The sequence below is a fragment of the Trichomycterus rosablanca genome, chromosome 5 (assembly GCF_030014385.1).
Source record: "Trichomycterus rosablanca isolate fTriRos1 chromosome 5, fTriRos1.hap1, whole genome shotgun sequence".
Classification (NCBI taxonomy): Eukaryota; Metazoa; Chordata; class Actinopteri; order Siluriformes; family Trichomycteridae; genus Trichomycterus; species Trichomycterus rosablanca.
In genome coordinates, this window is record NC_085992.1 from 35,080,541 (window position 1) to 35,102,989 (window position 22,449).

Here is a 22,449-nt window from a genome sequence, read left to right on the forward strand (position 1 = left end):
ATGCAGTCAGGTGAATTGGAGATACAAAATTGTCTGTGACTGTGTTTGACATCAGAACTTGTGAGCTGATGAATCTTGTATAATGAGTAACTACCATTTCTGTCATGAATGTAATCAAAGTGTGTAAGACATGATGTTAAAATCCTAATAAATAAATCTTTGTCCAAAACCACAAAGTAAGTCAATAATAAGTTAGTAGTCAGTAGTGCAGTTGGTCCAGCTAGAGTAATGCAAGAATAAAGGTGCTCAGGTGGCGTAGCAGTAAAAAAAACAAGCTAGCACACTACTCTCAAGTAAATTAAATGGCTATGTACAAACATGATTGGCGATGGATTGACACCCTGTCCCGGGTGTGGCTGCATTGGGCCGGGACAGTGGACCTACCAAAGTGCTGACCAGGTTAAAGCGGTGGTAAAATGTACAAAAGAAAATGAACAAAAATTATGATAATTTGTCATTTGCATCTGACCTTTATCACACCAGAGTTGCTTTACAATCTTTGTCTAATAGAAAAACAGAACAACATGATAACACAAAATTATTCATAAACTGCATCAACTGAGACATGAAATCAAAATGTTTTACTAAATCTTTTTCAACTGAACAGCAGAGGGCACAGTTGCAGAGCAGCAATGAATTTGACCTATTTTCTCCCTTAGGCAAAGTCAATCGTGCCTGTGTGGGCACCTGGCTAGGTTGGAAGCACCACATGAGTTTTGAGTTTTGTTGCATAGTATATGTGACATAAAATATCTATGCATGAGTGTCAAACCTCTTAATTAAACTTTTATTTGTTTCCTCATTTCCAGAGCGCATTTGCTGAGTTTACATCTAAACCTTTGAGAAGTGATTCACAACAGCAACTGATGAATATCTGTTATTCCTATGCGAACAGGTATTTACTTGCCTCCTCATTTATAGTAGAGCAGGTAATGTAGCCGCACTATAATTGCATGAGCACTTTTTGCTATAAATAATTTTGTTGTTCAATGTGAACCCTAAATTTATACTCCAAAATTAACCTAATGTATTTCATAAAGGGGAACAGACATGTTTGCTCATGTATTACTACCAAAAAAGGCTGTGTCATACCAGAGCTTTAAAAATCTACTTTTTTTTCCAAAACCTTTAAAAAAAAAAAAAAAAAAAAAAAGATAAAACTGGACCCATGATTTTACTGGACTGTATCAAAAGTTCAAATGTCCAGTCTGTCAGTGTTTTATCAGCTGTTTTTCTCTCCAGATATGATTTCACCTCATTAGCAGTGTGCTTAGGATAGTTATTATGCTAAAAATCTAAGCATTCCCAATCAGATGCTTTCCAGAAGGAGTAGCATGATGAACCTTTTTGTGCTTTTCAGGATTCATGATCCCATCAATTCGGGCAATATCACCAGTAACACTGGCAAAAATGCAACCCCAAACCAGGACAGCCCCTCTATGTTTCACCACAAACACTCATTCTTCCCTCTTCTCTAACTCTTCTTTTCACATATTGTCGATGATTGGACACAAAAAATCCAAAATTGGATTTGTCACTCCGTAATACTTTTTTTTATTTATTTATTTATTTTTTACTGATTTCTGTTCCAATCTTTGTGAGCTTTAGCATTTTGTAGGCTTTTCACCCTGTTCCCATTCTGTTAAAGTGGTATTGTTGCTGCTACCCTTCCAAAAACACCATTCTTGATCAAGCTTCTTCGGACTGTTGACCAATCAACTTGGTGTCCCAGTAAAGCTGCTAGATGCTGAGCCAGGTTCTTACTGGACTTCTTCTGAAGAAGAAACTATAAGATTTTTTTTGTCCTTTACCTCCACTGATTCTTAAAATTTATAACAGATTGAATATCACATATACTGTATGATACCACATAACACATATACACAAATTTTCAAAAAGCTCAGACATTACACAGCTTTTTTCTCTTTAAAGTGGTAAATATAGACACATTCATTTACTAGCAAGCCAATACTATTAGTAAGTTATAATTGCATTTCATTATATTATATTTCTTCCATAATGCTTTTATTGTGTATGACATTTTTTGTATTTTTTGTATTGCTTCTTGTTCTGTACAGATTATTTAGGAGATCTCTAAAGACAATAATTTGTGCTTACGTCACCTTAAAATGAAAAGTAACCTCAAGCAGCACATCACCTTTATGGGTGAGGGATGCACAGCAGATGCATTGCTCTGCTCTGAAGTCTGAACTGTGATTTTCTACCCATATTGTATATACCTAGCTCAGTGAGGTTATTATGTGTTTTGGACTGGGTCTATTTTGCACCATCATAAGGCAATAACTGGCACGGGGTGTAACTTTGGCTTCAAAACCTAAAAGTCCTGCCACGATGTATTACCACCCAGATGAATTCACTACATACTAGAGTGAGTTAATTGGCAATTAGCTGGAACAAAATTCTGGAAAGGACTTTTATGTTCTGAACCTGAACTACACACATTTGCTAACTGGTATGTGGTGGTATGACATGCTAAGCAAACCCTACCTACCCTACCCCTAAACCTTTGTATTGCAAAACCAAATTCTGGTGATTCCTCCAGCTGATGTATTATACAAATATAAAGCACCAAGATCAGTTTTCACTTGTTGTCTTTCTTCTATTTCAGTAAATGACAAACTTCCACTTGGTGTTTCTCGACGATACAGTGCAGATGAGACACGCACAACTCACCCAGTGCCTCGTCGCTTATCTCAGGAGACAGAAAAGAAGCATCTACACACACTAAAAAGTTTCAACTCGCTCCCAAAACACATGCTACCTCAAACCAATCCTGTGCTGGAGCGGAGAAATAGACCTACTGAGGCTTTACCTATATTTTCCAAAAAGCTTTCATCTGGAGGACAAAATAGTATCTTCATTGATGAATCACATCAGTCTGCTGCTAAAAAAGATGCCCTTTTACAAAAGCCCAGTTCTTACCATAAACAGAGAGAATTTGCCTTAGCTTTTTCTAAGCAGCTTAATGACCATTTGAAGGTAACTAATTTTATATTCTCCATGATAACTTGCACATCTATACTTATATTAAACTGGGACACTCAACAATGTCCAACATTTTAATAAACAATCTGTGAGTAAGACAAGATCCATTTACGCACTTACACTGAGACCTGATCATTATTAATGATGTTTGGGATTACTAAAACTGTTTTTGATATTATAAGTCATTGAACTGTACTAATTCTCTTGTGATGTAGTACTAACATGCAAATGTTAACTTTAAAAATGCTGCAACCAATGTTGCTTGTCCTAAATCAGCTAGCCAGAACTGCTTTAGGGAGTTTCTCTGTGAGAGATAAGAAACCATGAAAGAGAAAAAGGACTGTCTTAGTTAAATGTTACAGCAAATGGAGAAAGAAAATGAAATATGTATTAATTTAGAGTAGTTGTATATTTACAGTTATTTAACCCCTACATAATATTGGTGACTTCAAAACTTACTGCTTATCTGTATCACCTAAAGTTTGGGGTACACAATGATTAAAGCTTAATGGTGTGTTGCAACCATGACAACCATGGTATACAATTTTGACCAAAACCAACCCAAGCAATAGAGAGCTAAGGGCCATGCTTAAGTGCCAAACAGTGATAGCCTGGCAGTGGTGGGGCTTGAACCAGAGACCTTCCTATTACTAGTCAAGTACCTTAAAATAGAGATATCACTATTTACTGTATTTTTTTTTCATTCAATTCTATACACATCACCTTTTATGATGGGGAATTGAACATTATTGATTGTGTGTATACTATTACCATGATAATATATAATCACAAGCTACATTACAAATATTTGTATATGAAAGAACTAAATATGCTTCAGCGTGCTTCAGACCTGTTTTGCTATGTTAAAGAACCAATCATATATTTTTTTCTCTCCTTGTGGTACTCGGATTGCAAAGTAACTAAAATCTGTGTAGGAAAAGAGGTTTTAAAAATCTTCTTTTATTTTGCAATATTTAGGTTGAGAGGGCTGTTACACATTCAGGGAAATCTCAGCATCAGAAACCTCCAGGCTGTCCTGTGTCAGGGAGCTACAGTTCACCCGCTTCTCAGAACTCTCAGAGAGGACGTAAGAGCCCTAACAGTGTGGATCAGCAAGGCCAACAGTCTGTTGAAAAGATGGACAATCTGCTCAATGGGGACCACAACATTTCTGTACTCAGCCCTGTTTCCTCGCGTGTGGTAAGAGAGATGTTTGAATAAGAGTGTGAAAAATAATTAACTTACTGTACAGTACTTAAAGTACTGTAATGTTTTAATATTTTTATTTATTGACACATTTTAATAGTTGTTATAATTATAAATTGATCTATAAATAATGTCCATTTTATACAAACATTACTGATTTTTATTTAAATTAAGCTGGCAGATGACAGTTTGTTCATTTAGTTTTTGACCAGTATTTCAAAAGCTTTTGTTTTTAGGGTTACTGGTCAAAGGCAGATTCTTGACCCATAGGAAGGGTGATTGTGTCTGTATCATGGAATAGTTACAGTATGTGTTGTGAAAAATCATAATCATGGACGCTCAATCTTTTACCCTTTTAAATAGTCTGTATTTTTTTCTTGGAATTGTTTTATAGGGAGAACTCGAACCCCAGGCATATACACCAGGTATGTTAGATCTATTGGTGTGGTAAGCACATTCTTACAGCTAACATTATCTTTTATAACAAACCTGAAATATTATTCTCAGCAAACACTCCCCAATATTCCAGGTAGCAAATGTCTGTCCCTGAAGAGACGAAGGGAATTCAGTGGAGAGAGAAGAATGGAGTCCAAAAGATTGTGTCAGGAGGATGTTGAAGACATGCCTATTTCTATCAGCAGCAGTTCTTCTTCTGGTTCATCCGTTATAAGCTCACCACCAAAGTATATCAGACGTGCCTTCTTAAAGAACAGTACCAACTCTGTTCTTACTATAAAGGAAAAACCCTCTCCAACACAGAACAGCCATAGTGAACAGACAAAGACTTCAAATATTATATGCAAAGAGCTCTTTAAAGATCCAAGCAGAGAGCCAAAGTCAGAAAGTCAAAGACTTAAAACAGAAGCACCGTCTGCTAAAGTCCTCGGAACCAGTCAGGTGAAAGAGGAGATGGGAAAGTTTAGTGAAAGCGAAAGCCCTGGAGTTAGCACACACCTTCCTCACCCATGCAGTTCACCTTACAACAACAACAGTTACAGTGATGGAGGTTCAACTACCTCTTCACACTTCAGTTCTTCGCCGGGCTTTATGGACACGTCTTCTCCGAAACCCTTCAAACATACCCAACTCGGCTCTCCAGGGTCAAAGAAAAGTGAAGGACAGACCAAAAAACATGATCCAATGCCAACTCCAAAGGCCAGGCATGATGATGAGAAAAAGAAATGCCTAGTGTGGAAGGATCCTTTTGATCTGGATGAGGATGTGGATGATTGTGCTCTGAGTTTGAGCAGTAGTACTAGCACTGAAGAGGAGCAGCTGCTGTCTTTGAAGGAGATTCTGGAGCGTAGCAGCCGTGTGCCTGACACTCCAGACAAGATGGCATTCTCAGAGCCCAGCACTCCGCTTACCAAAGTTTCTGTAAGTACACATTTAAAATAAATATTTACTTAGTTAATGCTTTATTTTTGTCTTGACCCCTCCCCTTTATTTCCCAATATAGTCATTTTTAGTTTCCAATTGTGAATTCACTGCCGCTTGCATTACCGTCAACCTTATCAAGGAGAGGATCACTACCTGCCCTCTCTGACACGTGCAGCCGCTTCTTATCACCTGCCAGTGTTGGGTTCCCACACAGAGCCGTATTATGTCTGGAGCTACACTAAGCTCCATGGGACACGGTAACACAGTCCCACAGGTTGCATGTCGAAAGCGGCAGCAGGTAGAGACCCCGTACAACCTTCCCTCCTTTAAACACAGCCAATTGTGTTTGTGTAAATGCCCAGCCAGGTCGCAGTTGTGTGCTAGCGTGTTAGACCGCTGTGCCCATCATGCACGTTGGTGCTTTATTTAAAGACACAAATGCATAAGTGCTTTTCCTAGTTTACAAAAATAACGTGAAAAACATCAAGTTTGTAAATGTGTACATTTATTTGTGTAATTTGCAGTACATTTCTTATTTTTTCCTTAGCCAGAGGACCTAAAAACTAAAGCTGTAACTTACAAGAACACCCTGGACCAAATGCTGAAGGAGAAAGAGCAGAATCAAAAGTAAGTCAGGTGTAATAGATCTTTTTTAAGTATAGCAGAAACAGAGATGACCGTGGTGCATTACATTGCTTCTTGTATAAATGTGTGACATTGTCATTTATGGCATTTAGCAGACTATTTTATCTAAGCGACTTACATCTGTGATCAAATACAATCCAAACAATTAGGGGTTAAGGGTCTTGCTTGTTAAGGGTCTTGGTTCTTCTGATTACTAGTTATGTAAATTATCTGCTGTTCTACCACTGCCCAGTTTTACTGACGGGACAAAAGTTGTTCAGTACTTGACCACCCCACCCCTTTCAAAACAGTATAATCAATGTATGTTTTCCTTATAGGTCTAAAGAACTTGAAATGCAGTTGCTTCAGACTTGTAAAGAAGACCTGTTAAAATTGGATGAAGAAAATGAAAGTGCAGAAGACTTGCTTTCTCATGAACAAAGGTATTATTATTGATTGTGTATTATATTATGTGCCACATATGCTTTCAGTAGAAAAAGCCTGTCTTGCATGTCCGAGTTTTAATAAGTAAATAATGATTGTGTACAATGCAACATGGTATATTGTGGTCCAACTACAAAATCAAATCCAAGCTAAGAATAGCCAAGTGTAGCAGATGTAATCTTTCTAATGACAATTTTGAAAAATATGAAAAATATTATTTTTTTTAAATTCTGCAGAAATAGTGCAAAAATTCAAATATACAACTGCTAAAACAGGGGAAAAGGAGAAATAAAGAGTGTGCAGTGGTAACTTTTGTCTAACAGGCTGCACATGTGTGGCACTGTTATAGACTAAACCAGGGTTTTTCCAAACGTTTTTTTCAAGCAAACTGGTTTCACTCTGATTTACACGATGTGACATAAAGCCTCCACAAGGGGGTGTTCACGTACAAGTTTATTTAATTATTGTTATTTTTCTCTGCTTTGAAAAACCCTGGGTGAAACCTAATGTTTTTTTGTTAAATAGGCCATTTGTATAAGCAAAATAATCCATTATGAATAGTGATCTGTGCTGTGTCCATGTATTTTGTCTGAAAAGTGTCAAGTTACATTGTGGTGGTACGTATAATTGGTGGGGGGTGATTATGATATAATTATTCAGTGCTTTTTATGCCCATTCTTTTACACATACCTACTTTATTGCTGTATTAAACATTTTAATGCGACTGTGCATACTTTAATATTTTCACTGTTTGCTGTCATACAGGGAATTCCTACAAAAATTCTCAGTTACGTCATGTGCTATCAGAGACATCCACCCTGGAGAGGAAATGTTTATGCTGACCAACTTCGGTCGCCTTTTTAACCATGAGAGTCTGGACCTGAGAAAGCTAGGTGTGATCCCTAACAACATAGCCCAGCAGACCCTGCTTCAGTAAGAATTGCAGCCTACATATGAGCAACACACTGCTTTCTTTCGAATGAAAGTCTTTAAAGCTACAGTTCTTATTTCTCCCAACCTCACATAAGCCAAGCTGTGAGAAATTTATATACACGTAAGTATGCTGAATGCTTTTTTTTTTTTTTTTTTTTTTTTTTTTTTTTTTTTCTGTGCAGAGCGCGCTCAGATCAGCTTCTATTACTGCTTAGTGCAGGTTTGTTTAGGAGAGCCTACTTGTCTTCCCCCTGCCAGCGTCAGGTTACACACTGGCTTTTTCAGGTAACAAAGTCTCCATCACAAGACAAACATTCAGCAACACACATATCATTTCTCATGTTCAAACTAGACACTAATTTAGTACACAGTTATTAATATTGAGAAAGTGCCCATATAATTAGATGTAGTTTGACAAAGAATACAATTCTACTAAAATGTTATAATTAGGGCCCTACTAAATTCACAGGAAAACAGGAAAAATCACAGATTTCACGGATTTTTTAAGAAAAGTGCCACATTTCACGGCAGTCATTAAATTACACTCATAAATTCAATGATAGAGTAAATTAAAGCTACAATACACAGTGTAACATACCTTAATAGTTGAATGAAAACCTAGAACATTCAGCAATGGTGGAAGACTCCGTCTGTAATACGAAAATTATCATCCGTGTTCTGACACCCTGAGTAGTGTTTTTAGCTGCTGTACATTTTGATATCTTGGACATTTTGACTAACCGATTGCTAACTGAATTGCCATAGGATTGCAAGGACCGCCTCATAGTGCAAATTAACCAGTAAATGTAAGACACTTAAACGCTAAATCGCTAAACAGAAACCTTAAAGTCCATGACGCGATTTTCACTGTCGTGAATTATGTAGGGCCTTAATTATAATGTGATAAGAGATTGTATATTTTTTGTTTCTTGATTGGATTGTGCAGTTGTACATTTTCTTGAATTTCCCAGATGATGTCAGTCCATCCAAACCCCGTCATCTCAGCACAGATTCTGCTGTCCATGACCACTATTGCCTTATCTGCTGCTCAGCAAATAGGTATGCATTGATTTTACTATGGTATTCTCTGTTTTGGCTTTTCAATAACATATTTACATTTTGTGCTAAAATAAAACTAGCATAAAACACAGATTCCTGCCGTTTAATAACATAAATATGACAAGATCTTCTGTTGTTCATATGTTCTAGTGGAGAAACACAGTAAAAAGTTTGAAGTGTGGGTGCCCAGTATAAAGGATGTTGCACTAGTCTTCCTCAACATGGGGGTATCATTTGTCAATCTGTTTCCTTATGAGGCTCTGCAACCCCCTTTTACAGAAGGAGATCTGCTGTAAGTATTGACCTCTTGTCCATTTTGAAACTTGCACTGTAGGCAGTCGGCCTTTGTGTTAGTACAATTTCTTATACCAATGATTAAATGACTCTTTTTAAATATAAACATAAAAAATATTAAGGCCAAAGAAGTGCAAATTTATGAACAATATAACTATGTTTAAAAGTTATGTAAAGGTATAGTGGGCAAGCTCACCTGCTGTTGTTTATGGCTAGTTAAAAGGTCCTAAATTATTAGTACATTGTATCAATGTGTCTCGCTAGAGAGAGTTCAGAAATCCAACCTGATGATGCTAGAGGTGAAAAGGAAGGAGTCTCATTTCCCGAGCACAACTTTGAGAACGTTGTAAAGGTAAACGTTTGGTAGCTCATATGTAAAACATTGCGTTCAATGGGTTTAGAGATGTACGCGTCTATTATTTTGTGCCAACTAAAGTCATCTTTTATCTAAAGCCAACTTTGTGTGTGCACGTGTAGTACCTAGCGCTGTGCGCTGCCTTGTGTCCAAGGGCATACACTGATGAGGAGCTGCTGTTACTCCTGACTGTGATATGTAGAGTAAGTCTGGAGACGCGTTTACAGCTGATGCCCACAGGAGACCTCACCCGCCTGCTGCATCACATTCTCAACAATCTGTCAGACTGGGAAACTCAGGTTTGACACTGCACATTAACTGTACTATCACAAGTCAACTGTTTAAGTGAATTAAGTCATTTATAAATTCCTATATATATTTTAAAAACTTAAATGTGCACTAGTGACCTTTTTTTATTATTAAATTGATTTCATATGTAAAAAGAGCAGTAACGTCAGTAACGTCAAAAGTTTACATACACACAAGTGATGTGTACATCATGGTCAGCTTGTGACTTAACTACTTACTGCAACTTTTTAAAATAATTCCATTTAAGTAAATGGAACCCACACCTCTTTGTCTAAGACAAAATATTAACAAATTAAAATGATTATATTAGTAAATGCTAGGTCAACATTTACATACAGTCCTGCTTAAAAATTGCGCTAATATTGTTTTAAGGAAAATTTAGAACACCCAGATATGTGTTAGCTTGAACTTAATATCGGTGTTTCATGAATTTATCTTTGTGTACGAGGGATCAGGTGGAATAGCCATCTGTTACACCAGCCCACCACTGCTGTGATTTGGACGTTGGATACAGTCTACACAGACATGATTGGCTATGTGTAAGGGAAGGTAAGGAGCTGACTGAAACCCTGCATTGGATTGGCATCCTGTCCAGTCCAGGGTATTCTTGCCCAGTGTTTCCCCGTAAAACCAGGCTCATCGTAACTCTGACCAGGATTAAGTCGGAGTCAAAGTAATTCCCTGTTTCAAGCTCTTTCTCTCAACAGTTCACTACAGCAACTAGCAGAGCAAATATTGAGCAAATGGTGACACAGGTCTCAGGATTGTATTTTCTTAGTTTTTGCTAAATTCCTGAACAATGATTTGTTGTTAGGGCCGTTAAAAAGAATTTTTGCTGGTCAGATGTAAGCTAAAAAGCAAGTCTGCTTTCTCTTACTCTGCTCTTTTGTGGATGCAGTTGCCTGAGGTTTGCCAGGCCATTACTGATCTGAGTGAAGATCATCACAATCTCAGGTGGCTGGTGCTACTTCTACCTCACAGTGGCAAGGGAAAGTAAGTGGAATATGTTAATGTTATTGAAATGTTATTGTTGTTGTTCAAGCAATATTATACATTACTGCTTTCCATTCGCTCTCTGTGTTTACATAATTTGATATCTAAAGGTATTTTTTATTTGTGTCACTTAAAAGGCAGTTGAGGAGACATCTGAGTGTGGCAATCATCTCTAAGTTATTAAATCAAAGATGCACTTACAAACCCTCGTGTTTGGAATTCCAGGTGAGAGGAATTAACTTCAGCTGTATTTGCTATATATTTAAAATTGTGGAATTTATGTTGTTAGTTATATTATATTATACCAATTTGTTTTTCAATTTATTGCACAGATTATAGGTCACATTAAAGGTGAAGATTATTTATCTTAATTATCTTTATTTTTACATTGGAAAAAACTTAACAGTTGTGTTGAGACTGACAATTCTTTTCATACAAAATCTCCATTTTTTATGAAATTCAGCAGAGACCCATTTTTATTTACAAAGACTGAGCCATTAGAGGATCTACCTTTTATACTGAATCATGATACCATGTTTCCAATTCACCTCCTTATTGTGGAATGTTTCAAAACAGGACAATTTGAATATTCTGTAACCTCCTCAATCTTATTTTGCCATTTTCCAACTATTTGCAGTATGCTACTGTATCAAGAATTCAGAATTTGCTTATATATAAAAATACAATCAGGTTGTTTTTGTCCATTAAATAAAGGTTTAAAAGAATTAACAAATTACAGATTCTTGTTTTTATTGCATTTTTACAAAATGTCCCAGCTTGTCTGACAACAAGGTCAGGATCTGCAGACATATTAAATAAAAAACAATAAAATCTAAATAATACTTTTCTAATATTACTGAAATGTTGGAAAATGATTTAAGTGTAAACATTATATACCCTTATGTGTCCACTTCTCAGCTGTCGGATCTAAGAATTTATCTACCACGAATGCGACCTTCCTTACTGCTGAAGAACTTCATGACTGTAAAGACAACAGACCCACAGGATGCTGAGGACTGTGCCACCACTCCAGATCAGCAGGTGAACAGAGCCCATGTGAAATAGATTTTATTACATCACATTAGTTTTAGTATCCTATTACATCACATTAGTTTTAGATACCCTGATCTGATACCGAGTATCTTTATAGGGGCCAATACTGGCCTAAAATATTTTCTGTTCTGAACAGGTTTGGCTTACAAGACATGAGTCTTTATTAAGTGCAAAGAGTTAACACATCTACGGGTAACAAATTTAAATATGCCAGTATGGTCCAAATATTAGTGAAAAATGTCTATTTTCTAATACTAACATATTGGAGAAATTAACAAAAAACCCAGACTAATAAATGTGACCACTTTTGCACATGCTGCTCACGTTTGAGTTTTTTTCAGAATATGATAAATTCACCTAATAACAACAAGGCATATAATTTGGCGATTGGTTTCATTTTATCAATGTTTTTCTATATTTACTTTATCTGTAAAAATGCTTTCTCCTAGGCCTATTACCTCTGCTATAGCCTTTTGGCGTTGACAAATGAAGCCTCCAATTTTGAGTTTTTACCCTCAAAGCAAAGAGTAAGTGTCAAATCTTCTGTTTGTGGGTTTTATTTGTGTGTATGCGTGTATGTGAGAGAGGGGAAAAAAATCTGTTAATATTGCATACTGCACTCTCTTGAATACTGCACTCTCTTCAAACTGAGCACTGAAGAAATGTATTCCTTTAAAAAAATCGAATGTTCATGTAAAAAGCAATGTTTAATGTTCATGTCTGGGTTGGTGGTGGGTTTGTTTTTATTTGGTTTCATTTGTTAGACACTTAGTTAAACATTCATATTTCTGTCTCTATCTGTCACTCAGAATGAACTGCGGTTGCTCTCTGCTGAACTGGAGAAGCACATTAAGTGTGACATCAGAGAAAGTGAGAAAATGCTTTATAGAAGCAAGGTACAGTAACTTCCACAAATTACTTTCATTCCATTACTTTCGCAACTACTAAGGATCTCTTAAATTCTAATAGTAAAACTATAATCAGTACAAATACCTTTTTACTCATTTCAGGTAAAGGATTTCGTTGCGAGAATATACACCAAGTGGCAGGTACTTCTCCAACGATCAAGACCCGAGGAGGTATGAATCTATATCTATTTGTGACATACATACATACATATAAATATAGATGTGAACATACCTAAATCTAAGGTGTTGTTATGGATTTTGTAGTTAAGTACAGTTATTATGCTGCTAAACACTTTAAATCTCAAACATAATATCCATATGTGCTTGTCAAACACCTTATTCCAAAACTATTGGTATTTGTACGGACTTGGTTCGCTTCTGCTTTGCATTTGTAAGAGCATCAGATCTTCTGCGAGGGCTTTTTAAAAGATTGTGGATCATTTTGGGGCTGCACTTCCAAGTTAGTGAGGCAAGATTGAGATGCTTTGGGCATGAGCAGTTGTATCAGGCAAAGGGTGCTGATGGTAAAGCTGGCAGGCATAAGTAGGGGAGGAATGCCACAGAGCAGGTTCATGGATGCTGTGAGGAAGGACATACAGGTGGTTGGTGTAACAGAGGAGGAAGTGGGATAAGAAGGATCTGCTGTGGTGACGCCTAATGGGAGCAGCTGGAAGACGAAGACAACTTCCACCATTCATTATGAATCTGGACACTCAAGGTGGACAGCAAAGCCAACTTGTAGTTTCAACTTTTAAGCGCTTTGAAATTGAGCCTTAGACTGTCATTCCTCTTCCACCATGCTTTGGAGTTTGCATGTATTGTCAAAGAGTTGCTTTACACCCATTAGTAGATGCTTGGTATTGCTCATGTTAGAATTATTACAGTGTGATGATGTATGATGTGACGGTTACATAACAGTCTATATTACTGCCAATGATTTGGAATGGAATGTTAAACAACATATGATCCGGCATCCACATATGTTTTTTTAACCAACTGCTCATGTCATTTTGAATGGCTGGCTCATACCATGGAAATTTAGCATGTGTTTTCTGAGATATAGTGTGAAAATTTCATAGTGTAGCACTATTTGCCCATGATGAAAGTATTGTTTGGATGCTTAGACATGGTAACTTAATTTCTGTTGCATCCATATGCAGACCTTAGTAGCAAGACTGGCAACAGAGGACAGATGATTTTTTATGCACTGAGCATTGAACAGTCAAACGTTTGTAATCTTTTGTTTTTGTCCTGGATTTCCCCTCTTATCTCTCAGTCGTGTTAATTTCCAATTCCCAAATGAGAATCCACTGCCATTTGCTCAACCCCTGATGTGATATAGGCGAGCCAGATCACCACACACCCACTCTGTGTCCACACTTGTGTCCAATTGTGTTCTTATCACCTGCCAGTGTTGGGTCACAGAGCTGTATTGCGTACAGAGAGCCACGTTAGCCCACTTTTGTAATCTTTGTTTGCCTTTAACTTAAAAGTCTTAGAATTATGATCATTTGCTGTCATTTAGGCAGATCAGTGACTTTGTCATCATGTTATTTTGCCCAGGGGAAGCTGTATGATTACTGGAAACCTCTTCCTGAAGATGAAATTCCCATTGAAGAAGAGGGGCTTTCCACTGAAAGTCCAAAGCGTACAGCTACACAGGTGCACCAGAGTGAGAATTTCAACGATGTCCTGTCAGAGGAGGAGGAAGAAAGGATGGAGGAGAAAGGTGATGTATCAGTGGGGAGTAAGGAAGAGCCAGAGGACAGGGCGAGAGACAATCAAGAAAAGAATGAAGGCTTACAGGAAACATCGGAAAATGAAGTTGAAAATGAAGGTCCTGACAAGTATGAAGGACAGCTAGATGACCAGCTAGGAGAAAGTTCTAAAGAAGGTGATGTTGATAACGAGCTTGTTGAGAGAAATGAGGAGCTTCTACCAGACAATGAGCCTTTGGATAGAAATGTAGATCTTGTGGGGGGAGAAAATGAGTATGAGACACTGGGGTTTTTAAGTGAGGATACAGACATTATAGAGTAAAGGAGTTATGGAAATCTCAGATAAACAGAATTTAGAGTTATTTATCTTTGTCTGTACGTTTTATATATGTTGTATGGGCGTATCCACACTACATCTGTTTATATTTGGTCCTCCGTATGTAACTGTTTTACTTTGGATTTGTGCTTTTTTATAGGACAGCGTAATAGAAATTAATTAAAGTGTAAAAAATTTTTTAAATAACCTTATATACATTGCATAGTTGCCCTATTACTTTTCAGATTGACTGTTCCAGCTGTTTTTTTTTGTTGCCTGGATTAAGACACTGGTTTAGTAAGAGAGCCCTTAGATTTTTATCATCTGTCAAAAAAACTGATCTTGCTGTTAATTGCTGAAAGATTGATTGACAGACTGGATGCACCAACACAGCGATATGTAAAACAAGTTTAAACTCCTAAATTACCACTTTGTATTTAAATTGGTGCGAATCAGCACAAAACTCTCTATTTAACCTGCACAGCCTTTATAAAATAATTAGAATTTTTTGGAGGTTAAAATAGCATATTCAGTTTTTACTTTTTATATTGTGTATACAAGATAACCAGTTGTTAATGACTAAATACGGGTTCTAAATTAAAACATTTAAAATGATTATAATAGTAATGAATATTACTATTTTAAGTTCTTATTAGTGTGTAGATAGCGGTGTGTATGTTTTTCTAATTGATTGTATGTTCTTGTGAACGTCGTCTTATTTTCAAGCACCTTGACATAATATGCATGAAGGCCCTTTCTGCCTTAACCTTCACTCAGTCACTTTACTGCAGACTTCCCATTCAACCTTGTCTTTTTGTCTTTTAAAAAATATGCAGAGCACATATCTCTTATGAACAGGATTTCTATTCTTTGAGCTGCTGATATATTAGTTCATATTTTCTTGATGTTTTACATTACTATTTTTGCCAGGGTATTCATAGACAGCTGGGATTCCTTTTTTAAATGGTAAACTGGTGAGATGGTTCTGTCTACATCACCTTCATTTCCAGATAATTTAGCGGTTCTCTTCAGAACTAGAGCAACAAATGATTGATACTGCCAGTGTAAGATCTAAAACATTACAGTACATTTGAAGCACTTTTTCTGGCACATTATTTTAAAGCACTGTGGCCAAATACTTTTTGTTTACATTTATTCCAGGCCAATATGCAATTAAAGTGGAGTAAATTTGCTGGCTTAATATTTTATTGAGGAAGCTCTGATGTTGCATTAACCTCCTATGGCTGAGAGTCCAGGAGAGCATATATGTTGAGGACTTACTCTCAGGGTGAAACAGATGGTCCTTGATCAGTTGATCTATTCATTGGGTTTGGATAAGCTGTGGTGTCTCATAAAAAATTTATGTTACCTGTCCCCTTATTAGGATGGTAGCTGTTGTGTTAGAAAATAATTGAAATGTTTTTATTTGGTAAAACTAGCTAAAGTCAAATGTAATTTTTTATAATAAATACATTTTATATGAAGCCTTTGGTATATTATTGTTTATATTTTTATTGCTACAAAAAAACAACATTAATAGTATAGTTCTTTTTTTAACGGCATGGTGATGCAGCTGGTAAAGTGAGTGCTGCATAATAACATGGGTTATAAGAACTCCGGGTCGATTTCAACCTCTGGCCACTGCCTATGAGGAGTTTGACATCCATGTGGAATTCCTCTGCATACTCCAGTTTTTCTCCCCCTCCCAAAAACATGCTGAAGCTTCATTGGCTACACTAAATTACATTTGGATGGGAGTAAGTACGTAAATTAAAGTGTGTGAGGCCTGTGATGGATTGGTGCCCTGTCCAGGGTGTTTTTTTGCCCAGCGCCTAATATTTCTGGGTGTCATGAGACGAACTGCAACCCCAAGCAGGAATAAGCTGTTAGTAAGAATAATTGAAGTTACAATGGATGTGAAAAGTCTACACACCCATGTTACAATGTCAGGTTTTTTGAGATGTCAAAAATGTGACCAAGATGATTCATTTTCCACCTTTAAGTTTTTCCACTTTTAATGATGATAGATTTATCCTGAGGAAAGATTTTGATGTGACCTTTAATCTGTACAATTCAATTGAAAAACAAACTAAAATCTTTTACATTATCTTACAAGAATGTATAATAATGACTTGGCAAACTTTGCCCACTTTGTTTGGACAAATTGTTTTTGCTTGTAATTTGTCAGACTGTGAGGGCATCTCCTGTGCACATCCTTCAGTTTACTTTTCATCTTTAGGTCACCACATAGATTTTCAGTTAGATTTAGGTCTGGACTCTGGCCTGGGCGATTTCAAATTTGATCATCTTCTGGTGGAGCCATTCTGTTGCTGATATGAGTTATGCTTTGGGTCATTCACTGTTCCATATTTAGTGGCCCTGACCCTCTGTAGTGTGTTCCATGGTATATGTAATGCCCTGAAATCTTTTTGTACTCTTGTGAGAGCCTTTGATACTTTGTAAGCTTTTTGCAGATCTTTTGCTGTAAGATGCAACTAAGTAATGTCAGGAAAATCAAAACTAAACTTTATATGGGGTTAATCAGAGTTCTTTTAATTGATGGCAGTTACTGACGACTATTTAATATGAGTTTAAATGTGATTGGTTCATTCTGAACACAACCACATCCCTAATTATAAGAGGATGTGCACACTTATGCGACCCCATTATTTTAGTTTTTACTTTCTAAACCATTTACCTAAACCATTTGTTTTTAAATTGAATGGCACAGATTATAGGTCACATGAAAGTAAATATTAAACATTCTTGGTCTTTTTGGTCAGTTCAGCAGCTGAACAGTATGTTAATGATTGTAATTTCATATTCAAACTAGTCAGTAATGAGCACACTGGATTATAAATATAATATCGAAAGATGTAACTGTGTCACATGTTTAAATTTATTTTTCTATATTTGTTTTTATACTTATGTTAAATGTATTGCACTGTATATGATTGAATGTACTTATTATATTGCTTATAAACTTCTATAATTCAAGGACCCAAATGTTTATAGATGGCAACAGCACAAAATGCCATATCGTTAAAAAGGTGATCTGTAAATTTTAAATGAAAAAAATAAATGTTTGTATTGATTTGTACTCTTTGTGACTATGATTTTGTACAATACAACAGCTTCTAGAATTTAGCACCTTAATACATAGTACATTCTCTAGTTTGTTCTTGTACTACATGTACATGTACCACTGGGGGTGGTAAAATTGCAGTTACTAAAAAGCTCACAGTGACTATAACTGGTATGCATTCTGAACATGGTACAAACACATTTTGAATATGACTAAATACAAACAATATTTTTTTTTTATTAGTTAGGAAATTAAATTGATACAATAAATGATCTACTTTTCTGTACTTACAGTAATGCAGTGTATCCATGTTTTAATAGCTTTTTTAATTTTAGGATAAGCAAGAAGGATGGGTGGTACAACCACACCTTAATAAAGATACTAAAATAAAATAAACTAAATTAATGCTTTACCACAACTGAAATCAACACTACAAAATTAATGTAGTGGCCACTGTGCACAAGACATCAAGGTAATTATATTTTAGCAAAGTTTCTAACCAGATGTTTGATGTATTTGTTTTAACTAGGGATGTAACGGTGCACCGGAAAACAGTTAAAAATCGGTGCGCATGTGCCGCGATTTGAAGCAGATGGGAGTTTTACTTACAGAAAGGTGTTCTGAGGGCAGAAAGACAAATGATTGGTTCAGAGAAACCCGCTCTCAGGGCAGGTGAAGTGTACTGTACAGTGTACTGTATAGTGTAGTGCTGCTCTCAGGGCAGGTGAAGTGTACTGTACAGTGTACTGTATAGTGTAGTGCTGCTCTCAGGGCAGGATAGATGTACTGTACAGTGTACTGTATAGTGTAGTGCTGCTCTCAGGGCAGGTGAAGTGTACTGTACAGTGTACTGTATAGTGTAGTGCTGCTCTCAGGGCAGGTGAAGTGTACTGTACAGTGTACTGTATAGTGTAGTGCTGCTCTCAGGGCAGGAGAGATGTACTGTACAGTGTACTGTAGTGCACTGAGGAGAAGTATATGATGCAATATAACAGTATAACTGTTGAGAAACGGAGGTCATAAATTTGTGCTCCTGGGTAGTAGTAGCTGGGATATGCGAAGAAAGAATTTCATTGTACTGTACACCTGTATATGTGACAAATAAAGGATATCTTCTTCTAATTACAGAAAGACCTTAAAGGATGTGCAGAATGCTTTGGAGACTAATTGGAAAACATTCGACCTGGCAACACATGGCCTTGGGCCTGCTGTTATTAAAGGCAAATTTGCATTAATGTCTTAAAGAGAAAATGGAAGTCCTGACATCAAAACAGTCCACAGAAGAATACGTTTTTTTTCCACACATTTTGTATTTGCAAATATTAAGGTTTTTATGTAATCACTGTTTAAGAGTACAGATTTTTGTTTTTAATTTTGATTCTCTCCTTTTAAGTTACCATTTTGGAAATTGTTTTAGTACAGCAAAACATACGAGCCTCCTCATGAGAAAATAAAAACACTTTTTTGTTTTATTTTAATTTATTTTTTTCTGTGATACAAATAAACAAGAATAAAAAAATAAACTAAAGATCTGAACTGTATTATTTCATTTTGATCTGTTTATAGCTACAGTGGGGAAAATATTCTCCTCCTCAGAAACAACAACTACTTCTTGGATGACATCAGGATCTGTAACCTCCTTCAACTTTCGTTTAACACCTTCAATCCAAATATTCTCCATTTCTTTCCTAAAAAAGGAAATAAAACATAATTATGGTGACATTCTCTAAATTTACAATTCCTTCTCCAAACCCAAGAGCTATCTTGACTCAAGAACAAAACTAATCTAATCTGTTCACATTTTCCAAACCCAAACTTCTACAACCCCAGTTTCTGTTGATTGTTGAGCAGCTAGAGGGGATTCTACACAGTGGTAGACATGGCCCTGACCGAAATATTTTTCGATGTGTTGCTGCTCACTTTCAACATCTGATATGTATTCTATGTTCTTCTGTAAATAAAATATGGGTCTCTGAGATTTGCAAAAAAAAAAAAAAAAAAAATTGCATTCCGTTTTTGTTTACATTTACACTATATTGCCAAAAGTATTCGCACGTCTGCCTTCACGCGCATATGAACTTGAGTGACTCCCATTCTTAATCCATAGGGTTTAATATGATGTCGGCCACTCTTTGAAGCTATAACAACATCAACCATCAATGGGAAGGCATACCACAAGGTTTAGGAGTGTGTTTATGGGAATTTTTTTACCCTTCTTCCAGATGCGAATCCTGACCTGACACTGATGTTGGACGAGAAGGCCTGGCTCACAGTCTCCACTCTAATTCATCCCAAACATGTTCTACTGGGTTGAGGTCAGGACTCTGTGCAGGCCGGTCAAGTTCTTTCACACTAAACTCTTGCTTTGTGCACTGGTGCGCAGTCATGTTGGAACAGGAAGGGGCCATCCCCAAACTGTTCCCACAAAGTTGGGAGCAAGAAATTGTCCAAAATCTCTTGGTGTGCTGAAGCATTAAGAGTTCCTTTTACTGGAACTAAGGGGCCGAGCCCAACTCCTGAAAAACAACCCCACACCATAATCCCCCTCCACCACACTTTACACTCGGTACAATGCAGTCAGACAAGTACCGTTTTTACATAAAATGTTGTTATTATTATTATTATTATTATTCCTACCCCAAAACAAGCTTGACACTGTATACATGTCATACACTTGCAGAGCATGATACACTACCACATTTTTTGCATATACATAAATAGAAGTGTAAAAGCAAAAAATAAATAAAAAATGTATAAAATCATAGCACATTAATGCTAACCATTCATCATACCTACAGTACATCTCTCCTGCCCTGAGAGCAGCACTACACTATACAGTACACTGTACAGTACATCTCTCCTGCCCTGAGAGCAGCACTACACTATACAGTACACTATACAGTACATCTCTCCTGCCCTGAGAGCAGCACTACACTATACAGTACACTATACAGTACATCTCTCCTGCCCTGAGAGCAGCACTACACTATACAGTACACTGTACAGTACATCTCTCCTGCCCTGAGAGCAGCACTACACTATACAGTACACTGTACAGTACATCTCTCCTGCCCTGAGAGCAGCACTACACTATACAGTACACTGTACAGTACATCTCTCCTGCCCTGAGAGCAGCACTACACTATACAGTACACTGTACAGTACATCTCTCCTGCCCTGAGAGCAGCACTACACTATACAGTACACTGTACAGTACATCTCTCCTGCCCTGAGAGCAGCACTACACTATACAGTACACTGTACAGTACACTTCACCTGCCCTGAGAGCAGCACTACACTATACAGTACACTGTACAGTACATCTCTCCTGCCCTGAGAGCAGCACTACACTATACAGTACATCTCTCCTGCCCTGAGAGCAGCACTACACTATACACCATAATTTAGCGTTAGCTAGCTAACCTACTAAAGGTGCACTCTCTTGGTTCATCAAGTTAAACAAAATAAACCCAGATAACTATATAAACTAAATAAAAATAGAAAACAAGCTTACCTCTACTGAAGGTGCAGTTTAAAAGACGTTTTCTCAGCCGCTCAGCCAGGATCTTCCACTGCTGAAAGTAGTTTTGTTTTTTTTATGTATTCGCGCGTTATTTTTTCCGGCTTTTAGTGCCCGCCTCCTCTCTATTTTGATTGGTTAATTTAGTTTTTTACTGCCCGCCTTCTCTGCATTTTGATTGGTTATTTCTCTGAACCAATCATTTGTCTTTCTGCCCTCAGAACACCTTTCTGTAAGTAAAACTCCCATGAGCCGATTTGAATCGTTTAATCATTTAAGATGAATCGATATTCACTTTAAACAGCAGAGGGCGCTGGCGCTATATATTTTATTACAGAATAAAATAAAATTATTTTGCATAGTTTGCAATTATCTAATAAATAAAAGGACATTTATTATTTAGCTGATTTAAATATAAGCACAAATACAGTATTTTATTTTAAATAGAAGTAATAAAAGGAAACGTCATAATTTGTCTTCAATTTCATTTAGTTTAAAAAAATCGGGGAAAAATCGTGTCGTGAACCCAGTATCGTGAATCGTATCGCATCGTGGGTAGAGTGTATCGTTACATCCCTAGTTTTAACACAGTGCTTTAATGCTTTGTTGGCATGTGTGGATGAACAATAGGCACCACCTGCCATTTTTGGACTTTGTGTATCATGCATTTATTTATCATGCATACAGTATATCATGCATTTCTTTATGAAGAGTTAGTCAACTGGGTTTTAAAGCTCACTCCCATCAAACCTGATTTAGCTTATGAGTGTATTATAAAGCCTTTTATGTGTTAAATTGCTGTTGTCATTAACCTAACCATGTGAACACCCACACCATCTTTTGTTTTTAAGGTAGTCTGAAACGTCATTAATAAATACTTTACTATTTCCCAAAGCGGTAACACCGATAGCAAGACCTTACCATTCCCCCTCCACTCTTACAATTTGAGTGTTAGGAAAAACAAATGAGATTAAATACGTCAGACCATTCTTCACATCTGAGGGAGGACTGTTAATCTACACTGGCCTGTGATTAAAGCTCTTGTCTGTACAAAAAAAGCCTTTGCTAATGACTTTAATTGCATTACGCACCCATCTCACATTTAATTACGTTATTTTCTTTTTTCTTTTTACTCTTATTGTAGCCATATCTGTAAAACAAAGTCATTAACTGATCTTTACTAACTGCTTTTTTGGTTAGGGTTGTGATGTATTTGGAGCGTATTTGAAGATCATATTCATTAATT

General features: G+C 36.7%; 1 protein-coding gene across 1 annotated transcript; it reads left to right on the forward strand.

Moving 5' to 3' along the window:
- Window positions 1-807: 807 nt before the first annotated feature.
- Window positions 808-17,698, forward strand: slf2 (SMC5-SMC6 complex localization factor 2). Its single transcript, XM_062996068.1, has 20 exons — window positions 808-895; window positions 2,630-3,000; window positions 3,985-4,206; window positions 4,607-4,637; window positions 4,742-5,589; window positions 6,140-6,219; window positions 6,555-6,659; window positions 7,426-7,593; window positions 7,776-7,878; window positions 8,565-8,652; window positions 8,803-8,944; window positions 9,211-9,298; window positions 9,424-9,600; window positions 10,509-10,603; window positions 10,741-10,828; window positions 11,522-11,644; window positions 12,106-12,183; window positions 12,466-12,552; window positions 12,667-12,735; window positions 14,128-17,698. Exons 1-20 carry the CDS (start codon window positions 886-888, stop codon window positions 14,602-14,604), a joined length of 3,450 nt encoding a protein of 1,149 aa, XP_062852138.1. The 5' UTR covers window positions 808-885; the 3' UTR covers window positions 14,605-17,698.
- Window positions 17,699-22,449: the final 4,751 nt, after the last annotated feature.